The 24,582-nt window shown below is 51.6% G+C and overlaps 12 protein-coding genes across 12 annotated transcripts; 6 read left to right on the top strand and 6 right to left on the bottom strand.

Moving 5' to 3' along the window:
- Positions 1–143: 143 nt before the first annotated feature.
- CNBJ2420 (hypothetical protein) lies at positions 144–1,399 on the top strand (the record flags this gene model as incomplete). Its single annotated transcript, XM_767873.1, has 4 exons — positions 144–382; positions 435–684; positions 760–969; positions 1,034–1,399. The coding sequence occupies 4 exons, from the start codon at positions 144–146 to the stop codon at positions 1,397–1,399; spliced, it is 1,065 nt and encodes a 354-aa protein (XP_772966.1).
- Positions 1,400–1,972: 573 nt separating this feature from the next.
- Positions 1,973–4,186, top strand: CNBJ2410 (hypothetical protein; the record flags this gene model as incomplete). Its single annotated transcript, XM_767872.1, has 5 exons — positions 1,973–2,486; positions 2,552–2,683; positions 2,734–3,113; positions 3,168–3,653; positions 3,716–4,186. 5 exons carry the CDS (start codon positions 1,973–1,975, stop codon positions 4,184–4,186), a joined length of 1,983 nt encoding a protein of 660 aa, XP_772965.1.
- Positions 4,187–4,598: 412 nt separating this feature from the next.
- CNBJ2400 (hypothetical protein) lies at positions 4,599–5,297 on the top strand (the record flags this gene model as incomplete). The annotated part of the gene is made up of 1 exon (XM_767871.1): positions 4,599–5,297. The coding sequence occupies one exon, from the start codon at positions 4,599–4,601 to the stop codon at positions 5,295–5,297; it is 699 nt and encodes a 232-aa protein (XP_772964.1).
- Positions 5,298–5,716: 419 nt separating this feature from the next.
- Positions 5,717–8,691, top strand: CNBJ2390 (hypothetical protein; the record flags this gene model as incomplete). The annotated part of the gene is made up of 5 exons (XM_767870.1): positions 5,717–5,888; positions 5,945–6,445; positions 6,499–7,453; positions 7,511–8,182; positions 8,247–8,691. The coding sequence occupies 5 exons, from the start codon at positions 5,717–5,719 to the stop codon at positions 8,689–8,691; spliced, it is 2,745 nt and encodes a 914-aa protein (XP_772963.1).
- A 272-nt stretch (positions 8,692–8,963) lies between these two features.
- Positions 8,964–10,373, bottom strand: CNBJ2380 (hypothetical protein; the record flags this gene model as incomplete). Its single annotated transcript, XM_767869.1, has 5 exons — positions 8,964–9,275; positions 9,340–9,757; positions 9,852–10,152; positions 10,223–10,301; positions 10,356–10,373. The coding sequence occupies 5 exons, from the start codon at positions 10,371–10,373 to the stop codon at positions 8,964–8,966; spliced, it is 1,128 nt and encodes a 375-aa protein (XP_772962.1).
- A 672-nt stretch (positions 10,374–11,045) lies between these two features.
- On the bottom strand, positions 11,046–13,287 carry CNBJ2370 (hypothetical protein; the record flags this gene model as incomplete). The annotated part of the gene is made up of 9 exons (XM_767868.1): positions 11,046–11,100; positions 11,148–11,594; positions 11,644–11,665; positions 11,717–11,820; positions 11,871–12,262; positions 12,322–12,405; positions 12,466–12,869; positions 12,921–13,115; positions 13,263–13,287. The coding sequence occupies 9 exons, from the start codon at positions 13,285–13,287 to the stop codon at positions 11,046–11,048; spliced, it is 1,728 nt and encodes a 575-aa protein (XP_772961.1).
- A 574-nt stretch (positions 13,288–13,861) lies between these two features.
- On the bottom strand, positions 13,862–14,900 carry CNBJ2360 (hypothetical protein; the record flags this gene model as incomplete). Its single annotated transcript, XM_767867.1, has 3 exons — positions 13,862–14,570; positions 14,624–14,739; positions 14,796–14,900. The coding sequence occupies 3 exons, from the start codon at positions 14,898–14,900 to the stop codon at positions 13,862–13,864; spliced, it is 930 nt and encodes a 309-aa protein (XP_772960.1).
- Positions 14,901–15,212: 312 nt separating this feature from the next.
- CNBJ2350 (hypothetical protein) lies at positions 15,213–16,047 on the top strand (the record flags this gene model as incomplete). Its single annotated transcript, XM_767866.1, has 4 exons — positions 15,213–15,490; positions 15,563–15,669; positions 15,753–15,832; positions 15,892–16,047. The coding sequence occupies 4 exons, from the start codon at positions 15,213–15,215 to the stop codon at positions 16,045–16,047; spliced, it is 621 nt and encodes a 206-aa protein (XP_772959.1).
- Positions 16,048–16,189: 142 nt separating this feature from the next.
- CNBJ2340 (hypothetical protein) lies at positions 16,190–17,985 on the bottom strand (the record flags this gene model as incomplete). Its single annotated transcript, XM_767865.1, has 2 exons — positions 16,190–17,672; positions 17,723–17,985. 2 exons carry the CDS (start codon positions 17,983–17,985, stop codon positions 16,190–16,192), a joined length of 1,746 nt encoding a protein of 581 aa, XP_772958.1.
- A 1,238-nt stretch (positions 17,986–19,223) lies between these two features.
- CNBJ2330 (hypothetical protein) lies at positions 19,224–20,087 on the bottom strand (the record flags this gene model as incomplete). Its single annotated transcript, XM_767864.1, has 6 exons — positions 19,224–19,294; positions 19,354–19,486; positions 19,540–19,729; positions 19,787–19,845; positions 19,895–19,963; positions 20,040–20,087. 6 exons carry the CDS (start codon positions 20,085–20,087, stop codon positions 19,224–19,226), a joined length of 570 nt encoding a protein of 189 aa, XP_772957.1.
- A 362-nt stretch (positions 20,088–20,449) lies between these two features.
- CNBJ2320 (hypothetical protein) lies at positions 20,450–21,164 on the top strand (the record flags this gene model as incomplete). The annotated part of the gene is made up of 3 exons (XM_767863.1): positions 20,450–20,528; positions 20,611–20,759; positions 20,835–21,164. 3 exons carry the CDS (start codon positions 20,450–20,452, stop codon positions 21,162–21,164), a joined length of 558 nt encoding a protein of 185 aa, XP_772956.1.
- Positions 21,165–21,295: 131 nt separating this feature from the next.
- Positions 21,296–23,965, bottom strand: CNBJ2310 (hypothetical protein; the record flags this gene model as incomplete). The annotated part of the gene is made up of 8 exons (XM_767862.1): positions 21,296–21,791; positions 21,855–22,432; positions 22,486–22,725; positions 22,773–22,931; positions 22,979–23,293; positions 23,343–23,640; positions 23,707–23,881; positions 23,935–23,965. 8 exons carry the CDS (start codon positions 23,963–23,965, stop codon positions 21,296–21,298), a joined length of 2,292 nt encoding a protein of 763 aa, XP_772955.1.
- Between the last annotated feature and the right edge of the window lie 617 nt (positions 23,966–24,582).

Here is a 24,582-nt window from a genome sequence, read left to right as displayed (position 1 = left end):
TTTTGTGGAGAAACTCGTTATAAGACGGCCGGACCTGGCGTACTTTCACCCACCGACGTCACTGCACCGACTCTTCAACTACTTCTTTAAAGTGAAAGTACAATCTACCATTCCCACCAGTTATCAATATTTGTTTGCTTCACATGTCTATACAGAGAACTTCGCAAGCCTCCATGAGTAGTATGCGTCATATGTCGCCGTGGTCCGACGAAGAGATACCCCAGGAGCAAGAAGAAGAGGATGATAGCGATGTCGACGCTGATGATGAAGACAGTCTTCAGCAGACTGGCATAACCGGTGTGACTTTGCCACTTGTCGGGAATCTACAAACTGTGCTAGGGCGTGATCGGATTTTCCTCTCTTTGATACAGGAATTTTGCGAGTAAGCTCCTGGAGCATCATGTTGACACACGCCCACAGCGATTGATATGCAGTGATCATGTCAAGTCCCTGAGGATGTTAACGAAAGAAGACTGGGAAAATATCAGGGAGGACACAAACAAGCAGTTGAATCCGACGTCCCCTCATCGATTCAAGACGGGCGAAACTGCACGTAGGCGATGGTACTATTTGAAGGAGACCCATGATGTGATTAATCAAGTGAAGGCACATTCTGGGACAGTGTGGGACAGGAAGAACTGTGCCGTGAGCGCTCCAGACCATATGTGGGAAACCTGGATTGCCGTGAGTACATCAATCCATTTCAGTCATTTCTATAGGTGTCTTTATTCAACAAGAATGATTGCTCTGTACGAATAGGCCAATGCGAATGTTCATCGGATTAGGAACAGGTCATTCCCATTATATGCCCTTGTTGATCGGCTTGCTGCCGACCTACATCCCGACGGACGAGCTGTTCACAACCTCCACCAGCCGCCCCAGCCATCCACCCGATCCAACCAGCACTCTTCCTCCTCGCCTTTCCGGCCACATGACGGAGTCAGTGACCACTTTGAGGAGCTTGACGATGTAAGTTATACTGCCAAGTTTCAACCTTCTTTTCGCACGTTTTGCCAACTTTTGATCAACTCAGCTCAGCTCTTCTGCATCGACTGAGGAACAGGGGAGCCGCGAGGTGCACCCCTCCTTTGCCACACTTGCACGGGAAAGCCGCCGTGGAAGGCAAAGTGCCAAAGCCTTCAAAGAGGCTTGTGAAGCTGTCAAGGAGATGGCCAGATGCAGCTCTCACTCCTCTTCGTACTTCACTCAGCTCGCTTTAAAAAGAGTGGTTGAATATCTCAACACGCGCGACGATTTATCTTCAATGCAGAAAGCTGCGCTTTTACGAAACTGTGTTGAGAACGATGGGACAAGGGATAGTGTGGTGTTGGCAGCGGAAAACCCTGAAATCCCCTGGTTGAGGGGGGTGGTGGATGATATTCTGAACGAACTGTTTTAATGCATGTCCATGATTATTGTCTATTATACAATGTCAATTAACCCCACGCCTTTGTCATTGGTCCCTGGACAGCTTTCTTTTGTATGCGTCGGACATCTGCTCCGCCAGCCGATCTCAAAAGGTCGAGGGGGTAGTCCTGTTTGTTCATATCCCCAACGAAACCACTAGGAAGCGTCTCGTGATTTATACAACTGGCTGTACGCCTCCACCATTACCCGCACTCTGGGTAATTAATCATGTGGTGGGGGGTAAAGAGCCGTAGTGGAAGCCGGAATATCATACGCACGTAAATGCGAAAATACACTTTGCCCCGGCCGAGGGTCATGAGAAAGCAAACGCCTACCTAAAAAAGACATGGGTAATTCAGGCACGCGGCTTTCATTTCCGGATAATAGGCACGCGGCGGCTTGTTTACCCTATCATTGTCATTTATCATTTCACGCCAATCCCATTCCTCCAACAAGCCATCACCCTAATTCCCCTCTGGCGGGCCGACTCCAGCGCCCATTGAAAGAGATATATCAAAACAAGGAAAGGAGATACAAAAATAAAAAGCGAAGCAAGGAAGGAAGCATGCCACGCCAGTTCCCACATCCCCTCCTCCCTTTACTCCACTCCACGGCATACCCCCAGCTACCGTCTGTATCTGACTTGGAGAATATCCGGCAAGCGCTGGCCGAGTATGCGTATTCGGGATCGGGATTGAGTGGTAGTGGTGGTAATGGTGGCGGGCTTGGCGGGCCGGGAGGGGCGGGGGGAGCGGGGGTTGAGGGAGGTGCAGCAGGTACGCCAGGGGCGATGGGGGATGATGTGAAGAAGAAGGATAGGAAGCGGAAAGAGCGGGAGGATGAAGATCGGGAAAAGGAAAAGGAAAAGGATATGGATAGGGAGAAGGAGGGGGAGAGGGAAAGAGCGGCGATAGAAGCGAATGAGCGGGCGAGTATGAGGTTGGAAGTGGCCGAGAAAGCACGGCTGGCACATGCGCAAGGGGTGGCGGGGAAGAAGAAGGGATTGAGTGCGGTTGCGGGTAAAGGATCGTCGTCGACTGCGAGTCCGACGGGTGTCAAGGTGAAGAGAGAGCGGTCGTGTGAGTGAATTCGTGTTTCGAGGATCGGGAAAAAAGGATGTGGAAAAACTGACGAGTATGGTTAGTGAGCCCTGCACCGTCGAATGCGTCTACAACAACATCGTTCAAACCGAGTGCATCGCAACAGACGTATAGTGGACAAATCAAGAAGAAGAAGAAGATCAAGAGGGTGCTGGACAGCGATGACGAGACGCCCTGTATGTGTCTTATTTATTCTATCACAACTGACTTACCATCGGGGGGTTAGCAACGAGGGAGCGCTCGATGACACTCGCGTCCCCGCCGCCATACCCGTCCACCACATCCGGCTTGAAACTCAAAATCTCGCATACCCAGCCTAAACGCCCCTCGGTCGACACTACCCATTCGCCCGCATCGTCGTCCACCCCTCTCCCCGGCGCCCATATCGATTTCAGCCTCCCGGCACAGCCTTCCCGCCCTCTGGTCCCTACGAGACAAGGACCGAGACAACCGATGAAACCGGGCCCTAAAAAGCAGAGTGAAGTGGATGAAGATTATAGTAACAAGAAGGCGCCGAACCAAGTTGCGTTCCCGACGTTTTGGAGTGCGGTGGAGCCGTACTTGAGGGATATGAGGGAGGATGATTTGGCCATGCTGGGGTTCAAGGTGTGTCTCCCTTGCCATATTAACGTGTAAGTGCTAAGAGGGTGGGGGGAATAGACGGACCCTGCAGAGTCGTATGAGATTCCTCCCAGAGGACGGCACTATACCGAAGTATGGGATGAAGAAGATGGGAATCCACCTGGTACACGTACCCGCTTCCCCGTGCCCAACTTGCGCCAACAACAAATCCAACAATCCCAGACTGTGAACCATACGCGTAAGAACATGGCTCTCGCCGCCGCGGCCACACCGCACATTCCGCATTTCGTACCGGCGCAAGAAATGAGGGATGAGAATCTGGTGGATGAGCAAAGGGGGTTGGGTGGGTTGACGGAGAGGGTCGTCGCCGCTGTGGTGGGGACGTTTGTAGGGGAGGACAAGGAGAAGGAAAGGGAGAGGGAAAGGGAAAGAAGGGAGAGGGAGAGGATGGAGAGCGGAGAGGTGGGGGAGAGGGTGGATCCTGCAAAGGTGGATGTGGTTGATTTGGAGGAGAGGATGAAACACGAGTTGAGGGCGGTTATGCTTCTAGGCGAGCACGAAGAGGTATGTGATTATCCAGGGTGCATCGAAAAAGAAGGCTAAGTAAAAGACTGTGGGGTAAACAGTTTGACCCGAATAATCGAGATGACGACGAGATCACATCCGCTTTACGCCAATGCCAACGACTTTTAGTGCACCAGACGGCAGTGAACGAAGCGCGTAAGACGCGGCTTGCGGAAATAGCAAAACAACGCCTGGCATACACAGAGTACCGCGCCGCGCTGGACGGTGTGGAGAAGTCTATCGAAGAAGCATGGCTAAAACGTATCAAAAAGTATGGGCTATCGCCTAAGAAGAAGTTGATGGCAGAGGCGGGGGGGACGGGGACGGTGGTCGGGGAGCATGGGGAGGTGGTGCAGCTGAATGCGTCTGGCCGGCCGCCGGTGCCAGATGCGCTGAAACGGTTGGTGGATACGCGCAAGAGCTGGATGGGGAGTGTGGGCCGGGTGATCAAGGAACGGCCGAGGGGCGAGCTGGTCGGGATTCCGGGGGAGAGCGTGTACAAGGACATCGAGCGGGGAGAGAGTGGTGTATAGACGGTTGTATCATTGCGCATATGCATAGTGCATCTTCTTTCACTCGGGGAAAGATGGAATGAATAATATAATTAGCGTTGGTGCGACGCCGGAAAGGATTGATAAGTGCTGATCAAGGCTGAGTCAGCTGGCGGCACCCGGCTGCGGGGCCGAACTGCCAAGTGCGGGAGGCGTGGGTGCCGGACGGAGACGGCGGGATGTCCGTGTTGCAAGATAGCGAGGCCGGGAGCGGGCGTCGACCGAGCTCGCTGTTCGGCCGCCGCTCTCCGCAAGTCGGTCACCGGGCGATAACTACGCGCGAGATCTCAGGCTGACTGGGCGGCTCGGCGACTGACAAAGCGGATGACTCACCTCGTGCCCTCCCACGCATATAAGAACGGGCGCCCAGCCATCCCATGCACACCAGAGCAAAATGTCTGCCATCCAGCGCCCGTCCACACCATACCCATACACACACACCCTCGTACACGGCCACGGCGCCTCGTACTTCCAGCCACACCCCCTCCACCACCATGCCTCCACCCAGCCGCTGCACTTCCACATGGCCAGGATGCCACAGCGGGTCCCGCCGTCTCTGCTTCACCGCGTGTCTTCCGCCTCTGCGCCGCGTTCTCCCAGGCTCGTGCCCGTGTCCCCACCACACGCACAACCACAGCCCGTCGCGTCCTCGTCGCGGGAGTCGCCGCTCGATCGCCGAGCCTCCACCGGCTCGTCTGCCTACTCCCCAGCGCTCCCCACCACACCACCGCTTCTGCCCACCTTGATCGCACCCACTCCGCTCACACTCCCGCCGTCTGCGCTGTACCCTGCGTCGCTCGGCCAGGTGGAAGAGCTTTTACCAGTCGGGCTCGAGCAGCTGGACAAGTCGCATGCTAGTGTATGGCACGTTGAAGTGGAGGACGAAGAGGACAGGGGGAGGAAGCGATCGGTAGAGCAGGAGACGAGGTTCAGGCGCAGTCAGACACCGGCAGTCCTGCTAGAGGCGCTCAAGCGTCTTTCCAAATGTGTGGCTGTGGAGGAGAAAAGGGAACGAACACCAGAGACGGAAGGTGAAAGAGGAAAAGTACTTAGGAGTATGGTAGATGGAGGTGCATGGGTCGTTGTCGGTTGATCTCTGTAATGTCTATAATTTCGGTAATGTCTATAACTGGCTGTATTACTTTATATGTAGTAGTGATGGAATGTATTTTGGTTTTTTGGGAATATCCCTGTGAAGTATTACAAAGGTGCAGGACGACGGGTGCTGATATGGCGGATTGGCGGATATGGTATACAGTTACAGATGTGCAGAGTGGACGATGCAAGGATACATAAAGGAGAGACGCAGGATATAGAATATACGAATGAATGCATGAAGAATCAACAAATCGATGATATAACTCAAAACTACTCAATTTCCAGGGTGTTTGCGTCATTCCCCACCCAAACTTTTTCCATTTACCGCCGGCTCCCATTTGCTGCTCCCATTTTCCCATCTCATTTCAATCCACATTCCTTTTCCTTTATCGCATCCACAACAAACCTCGCAACATGTCCGACTCGCCGGCCGCCACCCCGCTCCCCAAGGACCCGGAAGGCATCACAGAGCAGATTCAGTCTGTTTCTACCCCTCCCCCTCCTCCGCAGGCGCAGAAACCCGCGAGGCAGAAGAAGATTGCAGTCTTGACCAGTGGTGGTGACTCGGCTGGTATGAACGCTGCTGGTGAATGACTCTTTGCTCTCCTCCTTCTTCTCATGACACTGACTCTCTTCCCACAGTCCGAGCAATAGTCCGCCAATCCATCGCCCGGGGATGTCAAGCCTACATCATCCGTGAAGGCTGGGAAGGTCTCGTCCGCGGCAACACTTCCGGCCCCACCCCTGCACCCACCGCCCCGCAATCCCCCACCCTTTCCGCCTCCTCCAAAACCGTCACCTTCTCCTCTTTGCCCCCCTCCCAGCAATTCGATAAACTCACATCTACTTTGAACAAGGAATCACTCGCCAACGAAGTCTCCTTCTCCGACCCGAACGAGGTCACCCCGCTCGAGGATACGCCCCTCAGTTTCGGGTACGGCCAGCTCCTGAGGGACGGAGCGGGTGAAGGCGATGTGGAAGAGTTGGCATCGCATGGAATGCAGGGCTTGGCGATTGCTGATCGCGAAGATGAAAAGGGCAGGAGTTTGAAGAACAAGTATATCGTCAGGGTTGGGTGGGATGATGTCAGGGGTTGGCAAGGTGAAGGCGGTACCTTGATCGGCAGTTCTCGATGCCCTGCTTGTAAGTCATACAAAAGTTATTTCTTATTCTTCGTTCTCACACCAAAAACGCAGTCCGCACAAGGGAAGGCCGACTCCAAGCGGCTTCCAACCTTATCCATTCCGGCATCGACTGTCTCGCCGTCTGCGGTGGTGACGGTTCCTTGACCGGTGCCGACAAGCTCCGCGGCGAATGGCCCAGCTTGGTGGAAGAGCTCTACACCGAAAACAAGATTACAGACGATCAGAGGGAAGCTTACCACCACCTCAACATTGTCGGCCTCGTCGGGTCCATTGACAATGACATGGCCTTGACCGACTTGACGATCGGTGCGCTTACCGCCTTGCACCGAATCTGTGAATCCATCGATTCCATCTCGTCCACCGCGTCCTCCCACTCGCGTGCGTTTGTGATTGAAGTCATGGGCAGACACTGCGGCTGGCTCGCGCTGCTCGCCGGTATCGCAACCGGTGCAGACTTCATCTTCATCCCCGAAGACCCGCCCAAGTGCGAGGACTGGGAGACGGAGATGTGTGACCTCTTGCAAGCTCATCGAAAAGTCGGTAAACGCAAGTCGATCGTCATCGTCGCCGAAGGCGCCCTCGACAGGAACTTGAAACCCATCAAGCCAGACTATGTGAAAAAAATCCTCGTCGAGCGTCTCGGTCTCGATACCCGTGTGACCACACTCGGACATACACAGCGTGGTGGTAAACCCTGTGCGTTCGACAGGATCTTGCCCACCCTCCAAGGCGTCGAGGCGGTTCAGACGCTGTTGAGCGCTACACCCGAGACACCCTCGTATATGATCGGTATCCAGGAAAACAAGATTACGAAAATCCCGCTTCTCGAGGCGGTCGCGCGGACTCAGATGGTGGCGGAAGCGATTGAGAACCGGGATTTCGCAAAGGCCATGTCTTTCAGAGACTCGGAATTCCGAGAGATGCTCCAGGCTTTCCAGATTAGCTCGTCACTTGATGTCAGCCAGAATGCTCCCGTGGACAAACGATTGAGGATCGGTATCATCCAGTACGTTTTGAGCTGCCGTGATTGATTGATTTTTTGTATTGATGTTTTTTCGTTTAGCGTCGGTGCGCCTGCTGGTGGTATGAACGCTGCTACCCGACAAGCCGTCCGATTCTGCCACAACCGAGGCCACGTCCCCGTCGCCATCTACAACGGTTTCGAAGGTCTCTTGGACGACAACGTCTCCGAGCTCTCCTGGCTCCGGGTCGACTCGTGGACGACCCGAGGCGGTTCCGAGCTTGGTACGAACCGATCGTTACCTTCCATCGATATCGGCTCCGTCGCCGCCGGTTTCCAGCGATACTCCCTGGACGCCTTGTTGGTCATTGGTGGATTCGAAGCTTTCCACTCTGTCGTCCTCCTCTCACAAAACCGAACCAACTACCCAGCCTTCCAGATCCCCATCGTCCACCTCCCAGCGACCTTGTCGAACAATGTACCCCTCACAGACTTTTCACTCGGTTCCGATACCTCGCTCAATGCGCTCGTGGAAGCTTGTGATGCCATCAAGCAGAGTGCCTCGGCTAGTAGGAACAGGGTGTTCGTGGTAGAGACCCAGGGCGGAATGAGTGGGTATATCGCGACGATGGGCGCGCTCGCCGTTGGAGCTGTTTTGGTGTACACGCCCGAGAATGGGATTTCCTTGAAGCTTTTGCAAGAGGATGTAGAGTTCTTGATCAAGAGGTACAAGTTGGATGAGAAGGGTAAGAGTGAGGGTAGGTTGGTCATCAAGTGAGTCATCCTTCTTTCTTCTTCTACTCTCCCAGCGCCATCGACTGATTTATATCGACGATAGAGCCGAAAAGTCTTCCTCTGTGTACACCACCGAGACTCTCACCAAGATCTTCAAGGAAGAAGGTAAAGACCTCTTTGACGCCCGTTCCGCTTCGCTCGGCCACACCCTCCAAGGCGGTGTTCCCTCTCCTCTCGACCGAACCCGTGCCGCCCGTCTCTCACTAAGGTGCATGCAATTCCTCGAAGAACACGCATCTCCCAACTCCCAAGCCTCGCACCACAAGCCCAAGTCTGCCGCCCACCCGCATGCAGGTGCGAAATCCATCGCAAAGGATACGGCGGCGATGATTGCGATTATCGGTAGCAAGGTTGTGTACGCGACGATGGACGACGTGTTGAAGGTGACGGATATGAAGCTGAGGAGGGGAACGGACGAGTGGTGGAGTGACTGTAAGGAGTTGGCGGAGACGATGGGTGGAAGGACCGGTTTGATGGCCAAGCATTGATAGATAGGGGTCTCTTGGTGGAGTGGGGCGGTAAATCATTTCTTTTTTTGGGAAACGAAGCAAAGGCGAATCGGGGAAACAAAGTAAAAGAAGTAGCAAAGTCCTTTTGGCGAAAGAGAGACAAACCATATGTATACACATTGGACATGGATCGGATTCTCCTGCAATTACTTTTTTTTCCAAGTATAAATGTGCATCATATGCATAGACACGTCTCATTGAAAAATACACCTCACAACCCCTGAGTCTTTCCCCCTGCCAACATATACATTTTACTTCTTGATGCCACACATCTCCAAGTTCCCAACCATAGGCTTGATAACCGTCCTGCCATCCTTGTCCTTACCTCGCTTCAAATCCTCAAACGCTTCGGCAGCCTGGTCGAGAGAGTAGTAGTGGCTCGCCATCTTGCTGACGTCACCGAGCTTACCGGAAGCAAGGAGAGCGAGGGCGTCGGGGTAGGTGTTGCAGTATCGGAAGACACCGATGAGGTCGACTTCGGAGAGAAGGGAGGGGCCACAGGGAAGAGCGAGGACCTTGGTGCCCATACCGACGAAAAGGACCTTGGTGCCGATAGCAGCGGCCTAAAAATTTCCGCATTGTTAGCTCTTGTCATTGCCAGGGATACGAGTAAGAGAGAGATCTCACCATAGGGGCCATCTGCATACAGCTCTCAACACCAGTACATTCGAAAACAGCATCGAACCCATCTTCCAAACCCTCCACAGATTGCACCGCATCACTGGCCTTTAAAGCATCCCACTGCTTACCAGCAACCTCCAAAGCCTCCGCACCGCTAACTCTGGGGCCTTTAGGCAAGCAGAAAGTGTTTGTTGTCCAGCTTTGTTGAGCGGCAAAGTCGAGTTTGCCCTGTTCAATGTCGACGGCAACGACGGTGGTGCATCCGCTCGCTCGGGCGAGGGCACAGGTGAGAAGACCGACGGCACCAGCGCCGATGACAAGGATTCGAGAACCAGGACTGAGGTGAGCTCGTCGGTAAGCGTGGAGAACGACGGAGAGGGGTTCGGCAAGAGCAGCGAGGGGGAGTTCAAGGTTAGGGGGGAGCCTAGAGAAGAGGGGGATAGCGTCAGCTTCTCTTGTTTCTTTGAAAAGATTTTCAAGGGGTCACGAGCGTGCCTTTTGAGACCAAATGAACTCACTTGTAAACCAATTCAGCAGGCCACGTCATGACCTCTCGCAATGTCCCGTCCAAATGAGGGTAGGTCTTCGCAGAGCTTGCGAATCGCATGTTCGCACAAAGGTTGTACCTGCCCCGTCGGCACATCTTACAGGTCTTGCAGTAGACACCAACTTCCATAGCGACCCTGTCACCGACTTTGAGGTTGAAACCGGAGTTGACATTAGAGCCGACAGCGGTGATGACACCACAGGATTCGTGACCGAGGACGAGGGGTTCTCGAATCTTGAAAGTGCCGTTCGCACCGTGGAGGTAGTAGTGGACTGTAAATGGTCAGAATCGTGCGACTTTTTTTTTTGTTTTCCCGGTCACGAGCTCAAAATGGATACTCACGGTCAGATCCACACATGCCCGTCATTGCCACCTTGATTTGCACCTCATCCGCCTTGGGCTCGGGGATATCCCTCTCTTCCTGTTGAGTTTCGTCAGTCTCTGTCCTTTTCACTTCAGCTCTCCAGCCACCCACCCCCTCCATAGTCCACATCACCTCGCTCCACTCTTGGACAATCGCGCCACGGTAGTGAAAACGAATGGCAATGCACTTACGACTCTCAAATCAACAGCACCGTGGCAGACGACGGCCTTTTGGCTCTTTTGGTTAGTGCTCATGTTATTGGGATGGTGACAATAGAGGAGATATAGGTCAATCGAAGTTGAGGGTAAAGTATACGTTCATGGGAGGGGGATATGACATGGCCTCTGGGCCTCTTATAGAACACCTGCACACGACAGCGGACACCCTGCCCGACTTTTTGGTATTTTCCCGCTGCGTCTCGGTCCGGCGCTCCGGAAGCTCCGATGATTACCGGAATCAAATCTCAATTCATTTATTTACGTAACTGAGTATGACGAGGAGCTTTCTACCGTTCCTCCACTCTCCCGGCCTTTAAAGCAGTGCGTGAAGATCCATCGTAGTTCTGCGACTGCAACGCTCATTTGTATATGCACGGAGGAGGAATAAGGGCTAAGACGGGAAAAGTATCATACATCTGGTATCATGAGATGTTACATTGAGCAAGCAAAAGGCAATTCGCTGCCCATTTGAAATCGGATTCACGTTTATTTAGGGTATGATCGTTTGTACTGCCCTATCATTCTACACCACTAACCCTGCCACTCTACACCAGTAGCCCACTCTACCCACTAACCCTGTAGTCTAATATCGGCCAACAGATTCGCCAAGAGGAGAAACGCTCCAAGAGAATCCCTCGCTATATCTTGACTCAGCAAACATAACAAAACAACATGAGGTACGTACAATTGCTGTTGCACAGTCTGGGACAAGTGCGAGTCGTCAACGACCGAGTCGAGGGGCACCTCATTGGTGAACTCCTCATCAAAGTTGGATGTGTCAATAGCACTCGCCACAGCGGGCTTGAAAGGTGGTTGAATTTGCTTGTTCCAGAGTTTTGTAAAGTTGATGTGTTTGGCGAAGAAAGGATGGTTCTTGATATCCTGGGCGCCGTTGACGCCAAGTCTTTGGCGAGGATCTCGGTTAAGCAAACCGGTCAGAAGAGACCTGGCTTCAGAACGAACGCCATCGGGGAAGCGCAAAGGCTCGGTGAGAATCTTGCGGTACATCTCGTTGGTGTTTTCGTCGTAGAAGGGAGGAAGACCAGTGAGCATTTCGTACAAGAGGACACCAAGAGTCCACCAATCAACGCATTTAGTGTAGCCGTGACCGGAAAGAAGTTCAGGAGCAAGACTGCGTCATGTCAGCTTATACTGACAGTGATGGTAAGTAATCGACATACTATTCAGGTGTACCACAGAAGGCTACGATGGAAAGTTAATTGAGCTCGCAAATTTATAGGAAGGTATACTCACTATTTGTGGTGTCCGAGTTGGACATGTTGAGCTTACAGAGTCCAAAGTCACAAAGAGCAATGTTCCCGGCGTAATCCAACAGAATGTTCTCGGGCTTCAAATCTCTGCAAGTTGTTAATCAGCTCTTTCCCCATACATGCTGAAGAAGACTTACCTGTAGATAACATTGAAGGAGTGCAAATGCTCCAACGCCAACAGTAGCTGGGCCGAGTAGAATCTGGACCTAGTCTCATTGAACTTGCCCTCCCTCTGCAAGTGGTGGAACAGCTCTCCTCCGTTGATGAACGCCAAGACCAAATACAGTTTTTCCTTGGACTGGAAAGAGAACTTTAAAGGCACAATAAAAGGGCAGTTAACCTGAGCGAGGACAGTACGTTCTGCCAAGGTGTGGGTAACTTCGGATCGGGAGACAATGTGAGCTTTTCGGATGGTTTTGAGAGCGTAAATCCGGAGGGTGTCACGCTTGCGGACCTGCATGACTTTACCGAAACTACCCTTGCCAATGACTTTGAGAAGCTCAAAGCTGTCAATCGTAAGAATTTGTCCCTGCGGCAAAATTCATTTAGCCGTATCCAAGGAAATCCACATTAGAACAAGTTACTCACAGACGCAGGCTTGAACGACACTTGAACATTGATGGACCCTGAGCCACCACCGCCTTGCACAGTCACCCAGTCGTCTGTCACCCTCTGAACACTGCATCAGCACATGCTCACAAGTCCTACTTCGAGGATTTCAACTATACTCACCAAAGAGTCCAAGTTGGGCGTGAATCTGATGCTACCCAAGCACAAGTCTGAGTTTCCCATATCCTCGCCCTCACCTTCACCATTAGACTTTTCTCGGCCCTCTGCATGAGGTTCCCTTGTCCTCAAGTACACAGTAGCGCTAATCTCGCTTATCCTTGAAACATCAAAAGTCGCACTGTACATCCACACTGGCGATGCCAAGTCACCGCCAAGCGCATCGACAAGGACTTCATTCTTGTCAAACTCAAGAACGAGATAGGGAAGCCACCAGACTTGGCGACGTTGGAGAGAGTCACGATTGGCACCAGCTGCCTTGACGATGGCAGTGGGCGGGGACGTAGCTATGCGGGAAGCAGGGGTAGGGTTGGTGGTAAGAGCTTCCTGGATTGGGGCAGGAACAGAGACTACAGTCCCGTCAGAAATTCCCAGCACATCATATGAAATGCAGTACTCACCTCCTTGAGGCAAATTAAGACCCTTTGCGGCAGTTACACGGATCTTGAGCATACCACTCCTAGGCACAGGCGGCTTGACTGCATCTTCAGGATGGGGGTTGCCAGGGGTAGGAGTGGTGGAGCGAGAGGTATCCGACGGACTGTTGTTGTTGGAGCTGTGGTGCTTGCCTGATAGGAATCCTCCTTCTTTGAATTCTGTGCGGCGAACAATGGTAATAAACGCGGATGATAAGGGAAAACATGACGATAAAAGAGCAAAGGAGCTTGGTCAGCAATGACTTTCGAAAAACTAGCAGGCAGAAGACGCGATTGTGCTCAAGTTTGGTAGAGCAATGCACTCACTTTTACCAAATTTCCAGGACATCATGAAAGGCAATGGGCTCCTTGAGCTGTGGGCAGGGATATAAGTAGAAGTTGTAAGTTATTGGACGCGCCGTAACGACCGGTGGAGAAGGGTTTGGTGGTGTCGGGTCGGGGCCGGTGTTTTTGTGGCGCGAGTGTTTTGTCTATGCGTTTTCCGGCACGGAATGACGATACGAATTTGTTTCTATCGCTGATTGCGAGGTGGATTTGTTTGGAAAGAAGCTGTTGTGAAGATGGAGATGAGGAAATAAAAATGAAGCAGAGCGACGAAGCGAAGCGAGTGCTGCTGAACGACGGCGATCACTCAGCCGGCCGGCTTTAAGGTTTTCTTAACACTCTTAACGTTTTCTTAACGCCCCTCTTTCTCCCCGGCTCTCTCGACGGCGGCACAAACGTAGATGGCTCGCGTCCTGCGTGTATCTTCCTACTTTCAACATTACAAAGAATAGATTCAGCTTAGCGCCACATGTTCCGGTTTCGTATGCATAGATATAGTGCGGCTGTGAGATAATACGCAGAATGCCACACTCCTTTTTTGCCCCGATATTCTTCTCTCTTCACAACCCCTTTCCTGGATATTAATCCCTTCTTCTGCTCCAGCTCTCCCTTCGATCCCTTCTCGGACTCCTACTTCTATCTCTCGCCGGTCCACTGGGCCCATTTCTATCATCACCTCGGTTCCACCTTCCTTCAGGTAACGATGCCCTCTCGTATCCTCCCCTCCCTCCCCGGGGGCCAGTCCTATCTTGAGGGGGCAAAGGGACACCCCGTCCCCATCGAGTAGCATCAGACCCTTCTCCAGGCGCGGAAGATGGCGCAACGGCGCGTTGCGGTCGCTCTCGATCACCTCCCCGATCACCCCAGCCAAATCCTCCTCTTGGGCCCTCACGGTCGCGCAACCCGGCTGGGCCGGCGGAAGAGTTACCAGCAATGCCTGCAAGAGCACCAGCAGCGAGTGAGTTGACAGGATGTCGGGGTTCTGGGACATTAATGCTGACGCTCAAAAAGTCTCCAGTAACGAACCCATAGTCGTCCAATGATTTCTCTTCAATCTTCCTTCCTCTTCTACCAAGCTCCCTATCCTCATCCAGATCCATAGAGTCATCATTACTGCCGCTTTGCAAATCGCGACCAATGAAAGAGGTAAGGTCTTTGAAACGATACAGGCCGCGAGGGCTGGCATCAACATAAACGTGTCGGAAATGGAATCGAGTTTGAGGAGATCGGTATGGAGCAGGGAATGATGGGTAAAGAAGCTTTATAAGTTCACTGGGGGTTGATGTTTGCCTATCATGACAGTCAGCTCTAATTATCTTCGACTGGCAGAACCAAGGACTTACCAAGCGTAAACTTGGAATTCGTCTCGTGTCGGGAAGAGGCCGGCATCAAAGTCAGCCAGGGGAGCGTGCCTTCCTTTGGTGACAAACATCCTAATCAAGTGTGGTGTTCGCGGTCCCTACCACATATGTATTCAGCACCTGCATGGAAGTAATAATATCAGCTCAAACTTACCTTCGGTGGGGGAGAGGGGCTCCTGTCTGAGTACGGCGAGCGAGTACGAGAACGTGAGGAGAGCGGCCTGCTCCTGCTTCTGGATGGTGTTAGGGATCGAGGCATTTTCGTCCTACGTGTCTTGATGGTTATTGAGTTTGGATAGAAGAATAGAGTTGATCGCGAAGGATAGAGAAGGATGGGTATGTGGAGGCTGAATTAAGTTTGAGTAAGCGGACGTAACCGCGTAACCGTTGAACTATCTGATGTCGTCACAGGATGATCTTCTCCATCTAGAAGTCTGGCACACAAACGAACCGAACGAACCGACAGAAGATGGTGGTGATATACATCGTATTACAAGTCAAATACGTATCAGGCATAGCGAGCGGTGATAGCAAACTCGGATAAGTGATCAGCCATCCTCTAATCGCCAAAATGATATCTGTTCTCCGTCCCACTCTTCTCCGGGCAACCCCTCGCCTTGTCCGCCCATTCGCCTCCACTCCCTGGCTATCCCAATCCCAACCCAAGACACCTCTCCCTTCCTCTAAAGACCCTTCTCACCCTCACCTTTTCTACCATCCCAACTCATCATACGTCTCCTTGTCATTCTTACCCCACCCTCCTGCAGTTTACGGGTCAAGAACTGTGCTGGGGTACTTGCCTCTGGGTGATGCGGCCTTGGATGATTTCAGAGAGGAGCCAAAGTTTAGGTACGTAGGAAGGCTACTTTTTCTGTAAGACTAATCCAACGCTAATCTTCTATACTTTCCATGGAACCGTAGAAAAGTACTAGACGATGCGGTTAAATCTGGACTGGAGCAAGGCAAAGCGACGACCGTGCAGTTTGAGGCCGAAACCCGACCTGTCGATGGGTGGGTACATATTACTGGTAAGCCAGATACCCAATCAAATTCAATTTGGGACTGCCCTGTCAAGGGAAAATTGGGTAAAGAGGTCTAACAAATTGTGCAGACGAACGTGCCATCCCGCCCGCTGGGAGGATAGGTGAAACTGAAGACATCATCGGCTCCGTCTACGTCCAAGAGGGCAATGTATGCCGCCCTTTCCCATCTCAAATAGTTAAGCTTGCTCTTCTAATATGATAATACAGATTGTGGCGGACACCTATTCACCTCTGCCTACTTACCGACTCGTCACTACCAACGGTGTCATGCGACTCCCTGAAGGCCTGGACAAGCATCTCATCGAAGTTTTGGAAGGAATTGACAAGGAGGAAAGGACGCAGGCTGCCGCTGACTTGATGTAAACCCTCCTTGTGCCGAGATTGGCTGTACTATAGATCGTCCTTACGTATGTATATCCCACAGCTCACTATAAATACATCGTGACTTATACAAAACCCAAGACACAAGATTCGTAAGGAAATAAATCTGAATAAACCCCTAATCTTAATCCTGGACCATGGGAGGATCAGGCATAAGGACATAACTCTTCTGACCCTCCTCATTTCTTACTGCCTCTTGCCCTCGCTTTAATCCCAGTCCCACCTGGGGCATCGCCTTTGCACCTTCTTCCTTTGTTTTCAAACTCGTCTGTCTCGCCAGCTCTCCCCTCAACTCCGGCCCAAGGCTTGGTACAGGCTTTCGCCTACTCGAGTTACTTCTCCCCAAGCCTGAACCACCAGCATTGGGATTCGGTGAGTCTCCTGGCCCCATTGAACTCTGTGACGTTTTGCGATTGGTTTGAACTTGAGAGGCAGGACGCGGCTGACTAGATCGGCTCTCGGAGTGGGGTGTGCGCGGTTGATTGGTAGAGTTGGTAGCGGCTATGGGCGGGGGAGGTATAGGATCTGATGATAAATGGCGGTTAGAATCGGTTTCAATCGGTGAGAAGACAGGTTGAGAATGCTGAGTAGGCTGAAAGGAAAGTACAGGAATCGTAGGTGTTTTGAATGGGTCGTGGCCTTGGGAACTTCCGTCCTGAAGGACTTCTTGGTCGTCTTTCTCGACATCCGTAGTAAACTGATCGGCCCCAGCAGGAGTGACAGGCAGGCCTTCAACTGTTTGACCTATACCTTCGGCACTAGCTTGGGTCCTACTCGATTTATAGCTGCCATCCTTCCTCAAAGCGCCCACCACCACAGTGTTACCCTCAGTTTCTCCTTTATCCATTCCTTTATTGCCCATGCCGATGGAATTGTAACCTGGTGAATGGCCAGGATCTGATGGTGCTGTTGAACCTGAAATCACTCGATGGTGAGTCATACCCATTTGATGACCATCCCCATCCCATCTGTTTCCAAACTTTCGATCTCGTCTGCGTTTACGAAGACAGAAGAAGGCCAAAGCCGCGAGTGCTCCAAGACCGGCCAGGACGCCAACGACGATACCTGCAATTGCGCCGCCGCCAATACCACTCGAGCTCTCAGAGGTGTCGCTGTCGCTCGTACCAGCTCCCAAGGTCGCACTTTGGCTAGCTTGACCCGTAGCTGTTGCAGTTTTACTCATGCTCTCATAGGCCGCTAAACAGCTTGTGTTTGACCCCTCAATGACACTGAAAATGTTGCTCTTGTTTGAAGTGCCGTAGCCGTCGTCTACATAGCCGTAGATATAGTATCGACCCTCGGGAAGAGCAACAGGTTCCCATTCATAACCATGATTGGCCAACTGAGTGATGATGGTCCTGTTGATGTTAAGATTGGTACGGCGAGACAATGTTGCGTTGGCGACTGCGGTAGAAGCGGCGGCGGCAGTAGTAGAACGGGCAGCAGAAGATGTAGCTGCAGCACCAGAAGTGACAGCACTGGATGTTGTTTGTGAGGTAACAGCAGAAGTGCTGGCAGAAGGGATATCTTGGTCTACTCCTGCATTTACAGCATATATTGTGATGTTCACTTTGGAGGCATCCTCGTTGTATACATTCCAGTAGATTCTAAGCCATGTAAGCGACAGACCCTAAGAAACGAGGGAGACGATACTTACTGTCCAAGACCACATGCAGTCATAGTCTCCACGTTACGTATTGTTAAATAGGGTTTACCAGTTGCAGCTGCAGAGGAAGCAGCCGAGGTCGTAACAGCAGTAGGCGTTGAAGTAGCAGATTGAGCAGCAGAAGTAGTTGCTACCGCGGGTGTAGACGTTGCTGCCCCAGTAGAAGTCGTAGCGGCCGCTGCAGATGTTCTCGCTGTTGAAGTAGCGGCAGCTGATTGTCCATTCACGAAGCAAGGGAATATGTGCGTCCACATGAGTAGCCCAAGGAGAAGGTACGCCCCATGTAGAGTACGCGATGAAGAAGACTGCATCTTGTCAAAAGAGCAGCCTTAACGTGTTGATAAACTGAGGTTCGTCACTCTTGACGTAGAGGAGTCGGAGTTGAAGCTCGAGGATCAAAGGCTCTACACTGGCGGAAGCTGAAAAATGGTAAAAGACTGGAGCACGACCAAGTTGTATGGTTTTGGGAAGCTCTTTGAAGATTCCTTGGTGGGAAATAGAGGATGAGGTAGTGTGCTTGGGCAATCTCAATCGGTACAGCCCCAGGCAAGTCGAAAGCAAAAATGCGGTGTTGTTTTACAACCTGCTGTGTTTATGAAAACGCGTCGCACACCAGGTGGACAATAAGTCAAACTGTCTCTGACAGGGTACTCAAAGAAAGAGATATAGATGATAGAGAAGAACCGGGCGGATGTCTGCGTTTGGAGCTTTATTTGATGTAGGCCGTGGCTGTTGTTTCTGCGCGTAAGCAAGGTCCCTCCTTTTCACGGCGGGCGGCAGGAGGCAGGCGCGTGTCTGTCGAGGATGATGGAAGGGATGGCTTGCCACGTGCTTTGGTGAGCTGGGATATGAGTTGGAACAGAGAAGAGAGGAAGATATGGCATGGCAGTGCAGGACGCAGGCTTACGAGACTCGGGGTATGCTGGAGCTGGGACGGTAAACGGGGGTTGCGAGGAGATCACAGGCGAAATCACGCACCGCCCAGAAGGAACGCGACTATGAAACCAAGGCACCGTTCTCTCCCGCTTACCGCCGCACCCCCGAATATGATATCCTGCAACAGACTCTTCTGGACACGCAAAATCAGATTAGCTTCGGCCAAGCTGCGTTAGCAATTCAAAGGCCACAATTAGCACAGGAAAGAACACAGGTGAGCAACCATGGCTTGTCACCATTACATGTTTATTAGCCGCCTGTTTTCCACCAGTGCTCGTGAAGGACGGCCCGCCGTCGTTCTACCAAGCTTAAAGAAATCATCGCATGCAAGGGTTATAAGAGGTTGAAAATACGACCGTCATGACTCCCATTCGTGACTGTCCTCTCCTGCGTCCCAAGGGACCAATTACGGTACGCTGCGCCTGAAACAACTCAAAGAATATACAACAATACATGTTCGGATATCTAAATCAAACGGCACAAATGGCTGCAACAATCAGGAGGGTTAGCATTCGATGTTCCGCCCATACAGTCGACTTACGAGTAGGGTAGTCAATCACCTGCTTCCTTTCTTCCTGTCATACCATGCCTTGAATAATCGTCCTGAATCTTGCCCGATGGAGAATACTAGATCGTACAGTTCAACCCTCGTTTTGAATCCCAATTACAGCCAAGATGGGACTTACACTCTCTTTCATCCCCTTCCATTCCGTCTCGGAACATTTCCGCTTTGCTTGTACTCAGCTCCGGCATTGTATGATCTGCTGAGGCGTGGTGCGCCGCCAAATCTTGTAAAGTTGGCAGTCGCCCTGTGAATGCCTAAAAACCTCTTGTCAATTAGATCTTTTACGCCGAAAATCTTTTGTACTTGCTCTCAAAAGCATATTTCGGATATTTGTAGCCTGTTCATCCTCCAACATGTCTGCAAGCTTCTTTCCCCAGCGGTACCACCACCCATTCCCACCAACTAAGTTTGAGAGTTTGACACTGACAGGAGACGCGACCAAGGCCGACTGGACACGGCTGGAGTACGGAAGGGGTAGCGTGAATGTTGTGAATTGACTAGTAGAGAAGTTGTCAGTCGTGCGCATCAGAGGTAGAAGATGCTTATTCGCTCACTTGACACTTAAGGTCTGGGCCAACCAAAAGGGAAGTTCAACTTTCGTACCCTCATGGATCTACACCATTTATCAGATAAACTGCCAGACCACAGTTTCATTAGCTCACGTCATTCTCCGTACTGCCTTCCAGGTATCCTAAACCCTCAGCGTCAAGCGCAAAAGTGCACGACATTTTCTATTCCCAGGACATAAGCAGAAGTCGCGTCAGTCACGTCCCTGGTACTCTGGCACACAAGTCAGTCATAACTTACATGGTTATCAGCCAAGATGGACGTGATTGAGAAGTAGTCATCCTCCATGGCTTGAAATTGTACTCCAGCAGGTGTCGTAAGGAAGTATTATAAATGGCCCTAATGCTAATTATCGAGATTCTTCAGTTCTCAGAACATCATCACTTGCAGTGAAATAAACGCGTCCGTGCCTGAATCGCGTAACACGCCAGAGCCTTCAGGTTAGGCGTAGCATTTATTCCTGCGCCTTTTTTGTTTCCAGTTTTTCCCTCTTTCCCGCGCCTAAAACCTTTCTGTCTACTCTTCTCCTCTTTCCTCTTTCCGTCCGTCGACATTTCGTCTTTCCCGACATTCAAGAGTCTCACGTTGTATTAACAACTTTTTCTTTGCCTCATCACTCCACGACAAAAGCGCCCCAGGGAAAACAAAAGATGCGACCTACTTCCATTCTCGCTGGTGCTTCCCGTATTCCCTTAACCGGTAAAAGGGGTAACAAGGATTTCTACAAAGGTCAGTCTCCTCCCCTTTCGTCTTCTTCTCTCTTTCTTCCTTATAACCTTGCAACTGTGCTAATATGAGTGGTTAAATATAGGTACTGGTCAATCAAGAGTTCCCGGAGCTGGTCATCGAACGGGTGCTCCTGGTGTTCACGTCGTTCGTGGAAAATCCAAATACAGACTGTTGGACGACCGAGTTAGGGTGTTTGTCGGACCTGGGAAGGATGCTCTGGATAACACCGAGGTGAGCAACTCCATCTATCCGACAAAACCGCATTAGGAAGGGAAGGGAATTAATGGGAGTTTGCTGGGGGAACAGTTGCGGCCATACGTAGCCACCCGAGACGACGACGACCAGTCACACACGACATTCTTCAACCCATTCTCCCGCGCTTCTGCTTCTCGTCCCAACTTACCCTCCTTCTCTCCCAACGTCCCCCCTCCTGCCTTTGGAGAACGAGTTACACGGAAAGATTACACCAGGTTCTCAAAGAAGTATGCTCAGCTGAGTGGAGAGGAGAGGCAATGGGTGATCATGGAGCAGAGAAGGAAGTGGTGGGCAGGGATGATGCAGCTCTATGGAAAGCAGGAGGAAACTGGCGCGCAAGAGTCAGAGAGATTAGAAGGGGAGGAGAAGAAGTCTGCTTAGGTTTTGATGCACTATTCATCGTTTTTGGCCAGTCTCTTTTGAGGCTCCCGTGATGTAATGTGGATGGCATTCCGAGACAATCCGTTACAATAACATCGTTCATAATTAAACTAAAACCTTTTATACACCCTCTAACTAGTAGACGCCCCCACAGCCAACCTCTTGAGATGCTCCATGAACACTTGCAAACTGACATCATCCGTAAAGATCGCCTGACCACCAGCAGGTCCAGCGCCGTAGTTGCTTCCGCTCATGTGAGTAGTTGAAGGGTTCAACTTGCTCAGCAAGAACCTCGCCTGACTTCCACCCTGGTCACAGACAACGTATCGAGGGATGGGCATTCGGTCTTCAAGTAATTCTTGAGCATCGCCAATAGGCGCCTCGAGCAACTCTTTAAAGTTGGCATAGTCTTCCTGTTCTTGGTAATTGGCTTTACGCCATTGAGCAATGGTCTCACCGTGGAAGATGAGAATGTGGAAGAAAGTGTCGAGAAGAAGGATGACATCGGGACGGATGGAGACAGAGTCAAGTAAGACGGGATGGGGCTCAGAGTCAAAGCCATAAGACATGAGAGTGGGCTGAATCATAATGAGAGAATTATTCACATCCGAATCGTTGAGAACATGGCTATGTAGTGTCAGCATTTATCCACACGTTTTAATTTTTTTTTTAAAAAGGCACAAGACACACCGGTAGAAAGCCGTCTCATCAGGAGAGTTGTTGAAAACTTGCAAGAACTGACTTCGTCGCAAGTGGAACATGAATTGCGGATAGATTGAAAAGTTTGGACTGAGCTGGAAGCTTGTCGGGTCTTCCTTTCTGTAGTCGGCAAACTTTTGGCACAATCTGATCAACATCCTATCCAGCCACCTGAGAACATCGGGAGAGTCATCAATCTCCGCCTTGAACACGGCAATCCTTGCCATAAGGACAGCAGCGGCTTCCTGGTCAAAGGACGCGGCGATAGACGGGTGACCGCCTTCTTGGAAGACTCGGGACACAGTGGTGACTCGCAACCGGTACTGGCCGGAGGAGTGTTGGTAGTGGGTAACAAATTGGATGAGACCAGACTGGTTGGGGGTGAGGGCTTGACCGGCAGGGGTGACGACCTCAAAGTAGGTAGCGAGGGTACTCTTGGGAGTGAGGGAGCAAACCTTCCAAGCAGAAGTTTGACCGATACCGATTTCGGTCTCACCGACACAAGATGACTTCTTGTTGGCGGAAATGACATGGCCGATGACACCAGAGATCTTGAGCTCCTTTGTGGTCTGCCGCAAAAAAATTAGCTTCATGTCTTTTTGAGGAACAAGGGCGGACTTACAAGAACATCATAAGTCGCGTTGAAGCCCATCTTCAAATACCCTTGCTCATCCTTGCCTAACGTACGCAAAAAGCTTTGCTTGAAAATAGCAGTCATAAACGAATCAGAGATGGTCATAACGCCGTTCGTAGCGTTGGTGAGCGACTTCATCTCAAGTAAACCGACTTGATCGAGACAACCAGCATAGATATCAATAGCATGGCCGTTTACAGAGGCACGCTTCGAAAGGGCCTCGTAGAACTAGTGAACCCATCAGCCCATGTTCAGCGCCCTTCATCGTGACTTACCTTGGAGGCCCGCTTGAAGTGCTTGACGCTGTCACGGTCAATGTCGTGGTGAGATCGGATGGGCTCTCGGAGCTCGGGGCCAACGACCATACCAGGACCATCGGTGGCAGGACCACCAGAGAAAAGCATTATCCTGGCACCCGTGTTGGGGAAAGCAGTCTATCCTCTATCAGCCTTGTCTTCATGGCACCAAGGGCAAAACTCACTTCGAGCAAAGAGACGGCCACGCTCAAAGCCACACCTGTACACCTCAAAGGCCTCTTGTCCTGCTCCACGGGCCAAGGGTCTCTCTGGAGCTGCTCCAAGATGTTGGTGAGCTGGAACTCACAAGCCTGGACAGGCATAAGGAACTTGGAGGCAGCAGGGGCGGGCATAGGCTGACCGGGGCGTACGGGCTGAATGGGGCGGTTGGAGGGGTTGAGGCCGAGCATGTCGGCGATCTGCTTGGGTTGGTAATCCTTGGAACCTCGGAACACATAGGCCTTGGGGCAGTCGGCGTAGGCGAGTTCGTGGACCATGGCCTATGGAATTTGTTAGACGGGATAGCGACGAAAATCACACATAACGCACCATAGTACCATAAGTGATCAAGCCGACTAATGCATTGGGAGGCAACAAGCTCAAGCTAACCACCAAAGTCTCCTTCAACGCCTTGAGCTCATCTTCATCGACACAGGTATCAACAACATAGAGGAAAATAGGGGGGATTTGGGCAGGGCGAGAAAGAGTGTACTCGATGGTGGTGAACTTGGGCAGAAGCTCGGGAGGAAGGTTGTTGGGAGAAAGGTCCTGGTGGTAGTGAGGAGGGAAAGGGTTACGCTGAAGACAGAAGGGACAAATCCACATCTTGCCACGGACGTCGACTTGACTGTAAAGCTCAATTAGCACACGGAATTTCCTATGTAGCGCTTGAGGAAACAAGCAAAGGACATACCAGTAAGGGTTGAGGATAGCCTTACAAGATGAGCCCTTGCAGGTAACAGGCTCGTACATGACAGGGGGAAGGTCCTCCCGTTCCTTCAAGGGGGTGTAGAGGGCAGAGATGGGCACTACAGTTCGGGTGGCTTCGAGCCGGCTAGAAGGCCACACGTTCCAGGAGAACCTGACGCCTGCAGGAGAGTATTAGAAGGTTGTTTTTTCGCCGTTGAATGGCTGTACGTACCATCCTTGTCCTCGATGTCTTCAAAGTTCATTTTGGGGGATGTATATGGGCTGCAGAGGATGTATGGGGGCGGATGTATGCAGATAATAGCTCGAAGAGTGAGCTGGAAGAGAGAGGGGAGCTCGCCGCGTCAACCGCGAGTGTGGCACTTTCCACTCAGCTGGCAGCGACTGGGGAGCACCAGGACGTGTGGGGCCGCTACATAGCGAATATCATGCTTCCTCGATGCATGTAGAAATGTTTTGGTGAGGTGAGCGATGCATGCTGTTGACAACTAATCAGGACCGTAGGCATAGAGAAGCGATGGGAAATAAAAGTCCATCGCAGCGCCTACCAAATGGCACAACACACCTTTTGCTGCCAGGCTCCTTCTTGCTATATATAGTACATAGTACAAGAAGTAACTACTAATGGTCTCCTTCCTGTCATTAGTATCCTCTTGGTGACTGGCGGTGGGAAGGACAAGCTGTACGAAGTAACAGTGCTGAAAAGGCAGGGCGGCAGTAGTCGACGTTGAGGTTAGCAGCACAGACGAGATTGCTACATGCTGCATGCGGCGGCAGTTACCCTGGTCATTAGCCGCCTCTTCGTCGTTCGTCCGACGACAAGGGATCCTTCATCAGCAGAAAGATTTCCACCACGCGACGG

The sequence above is a fragment of the Cryptococcus neoformans genome, chromosome 10 (genome assembly GCF_000149385.1).
Source record: "Cryptococcus neoformans var. neoformans B-3501A chromosome 10, whole genome shotgun sequence".
NCBI classification, from domain to species: Eukaryota; Fungi; Basidiomycota; class Tremellomycetes; order Tremellales; family Cryptococcaceae; genus Cryptococcus; species Cryptococcus deneoformans.
Note: the sequence above shows the minus strand (reverse complement) of the source record. Positions and strands in the feature narration are given on the sequence as shown.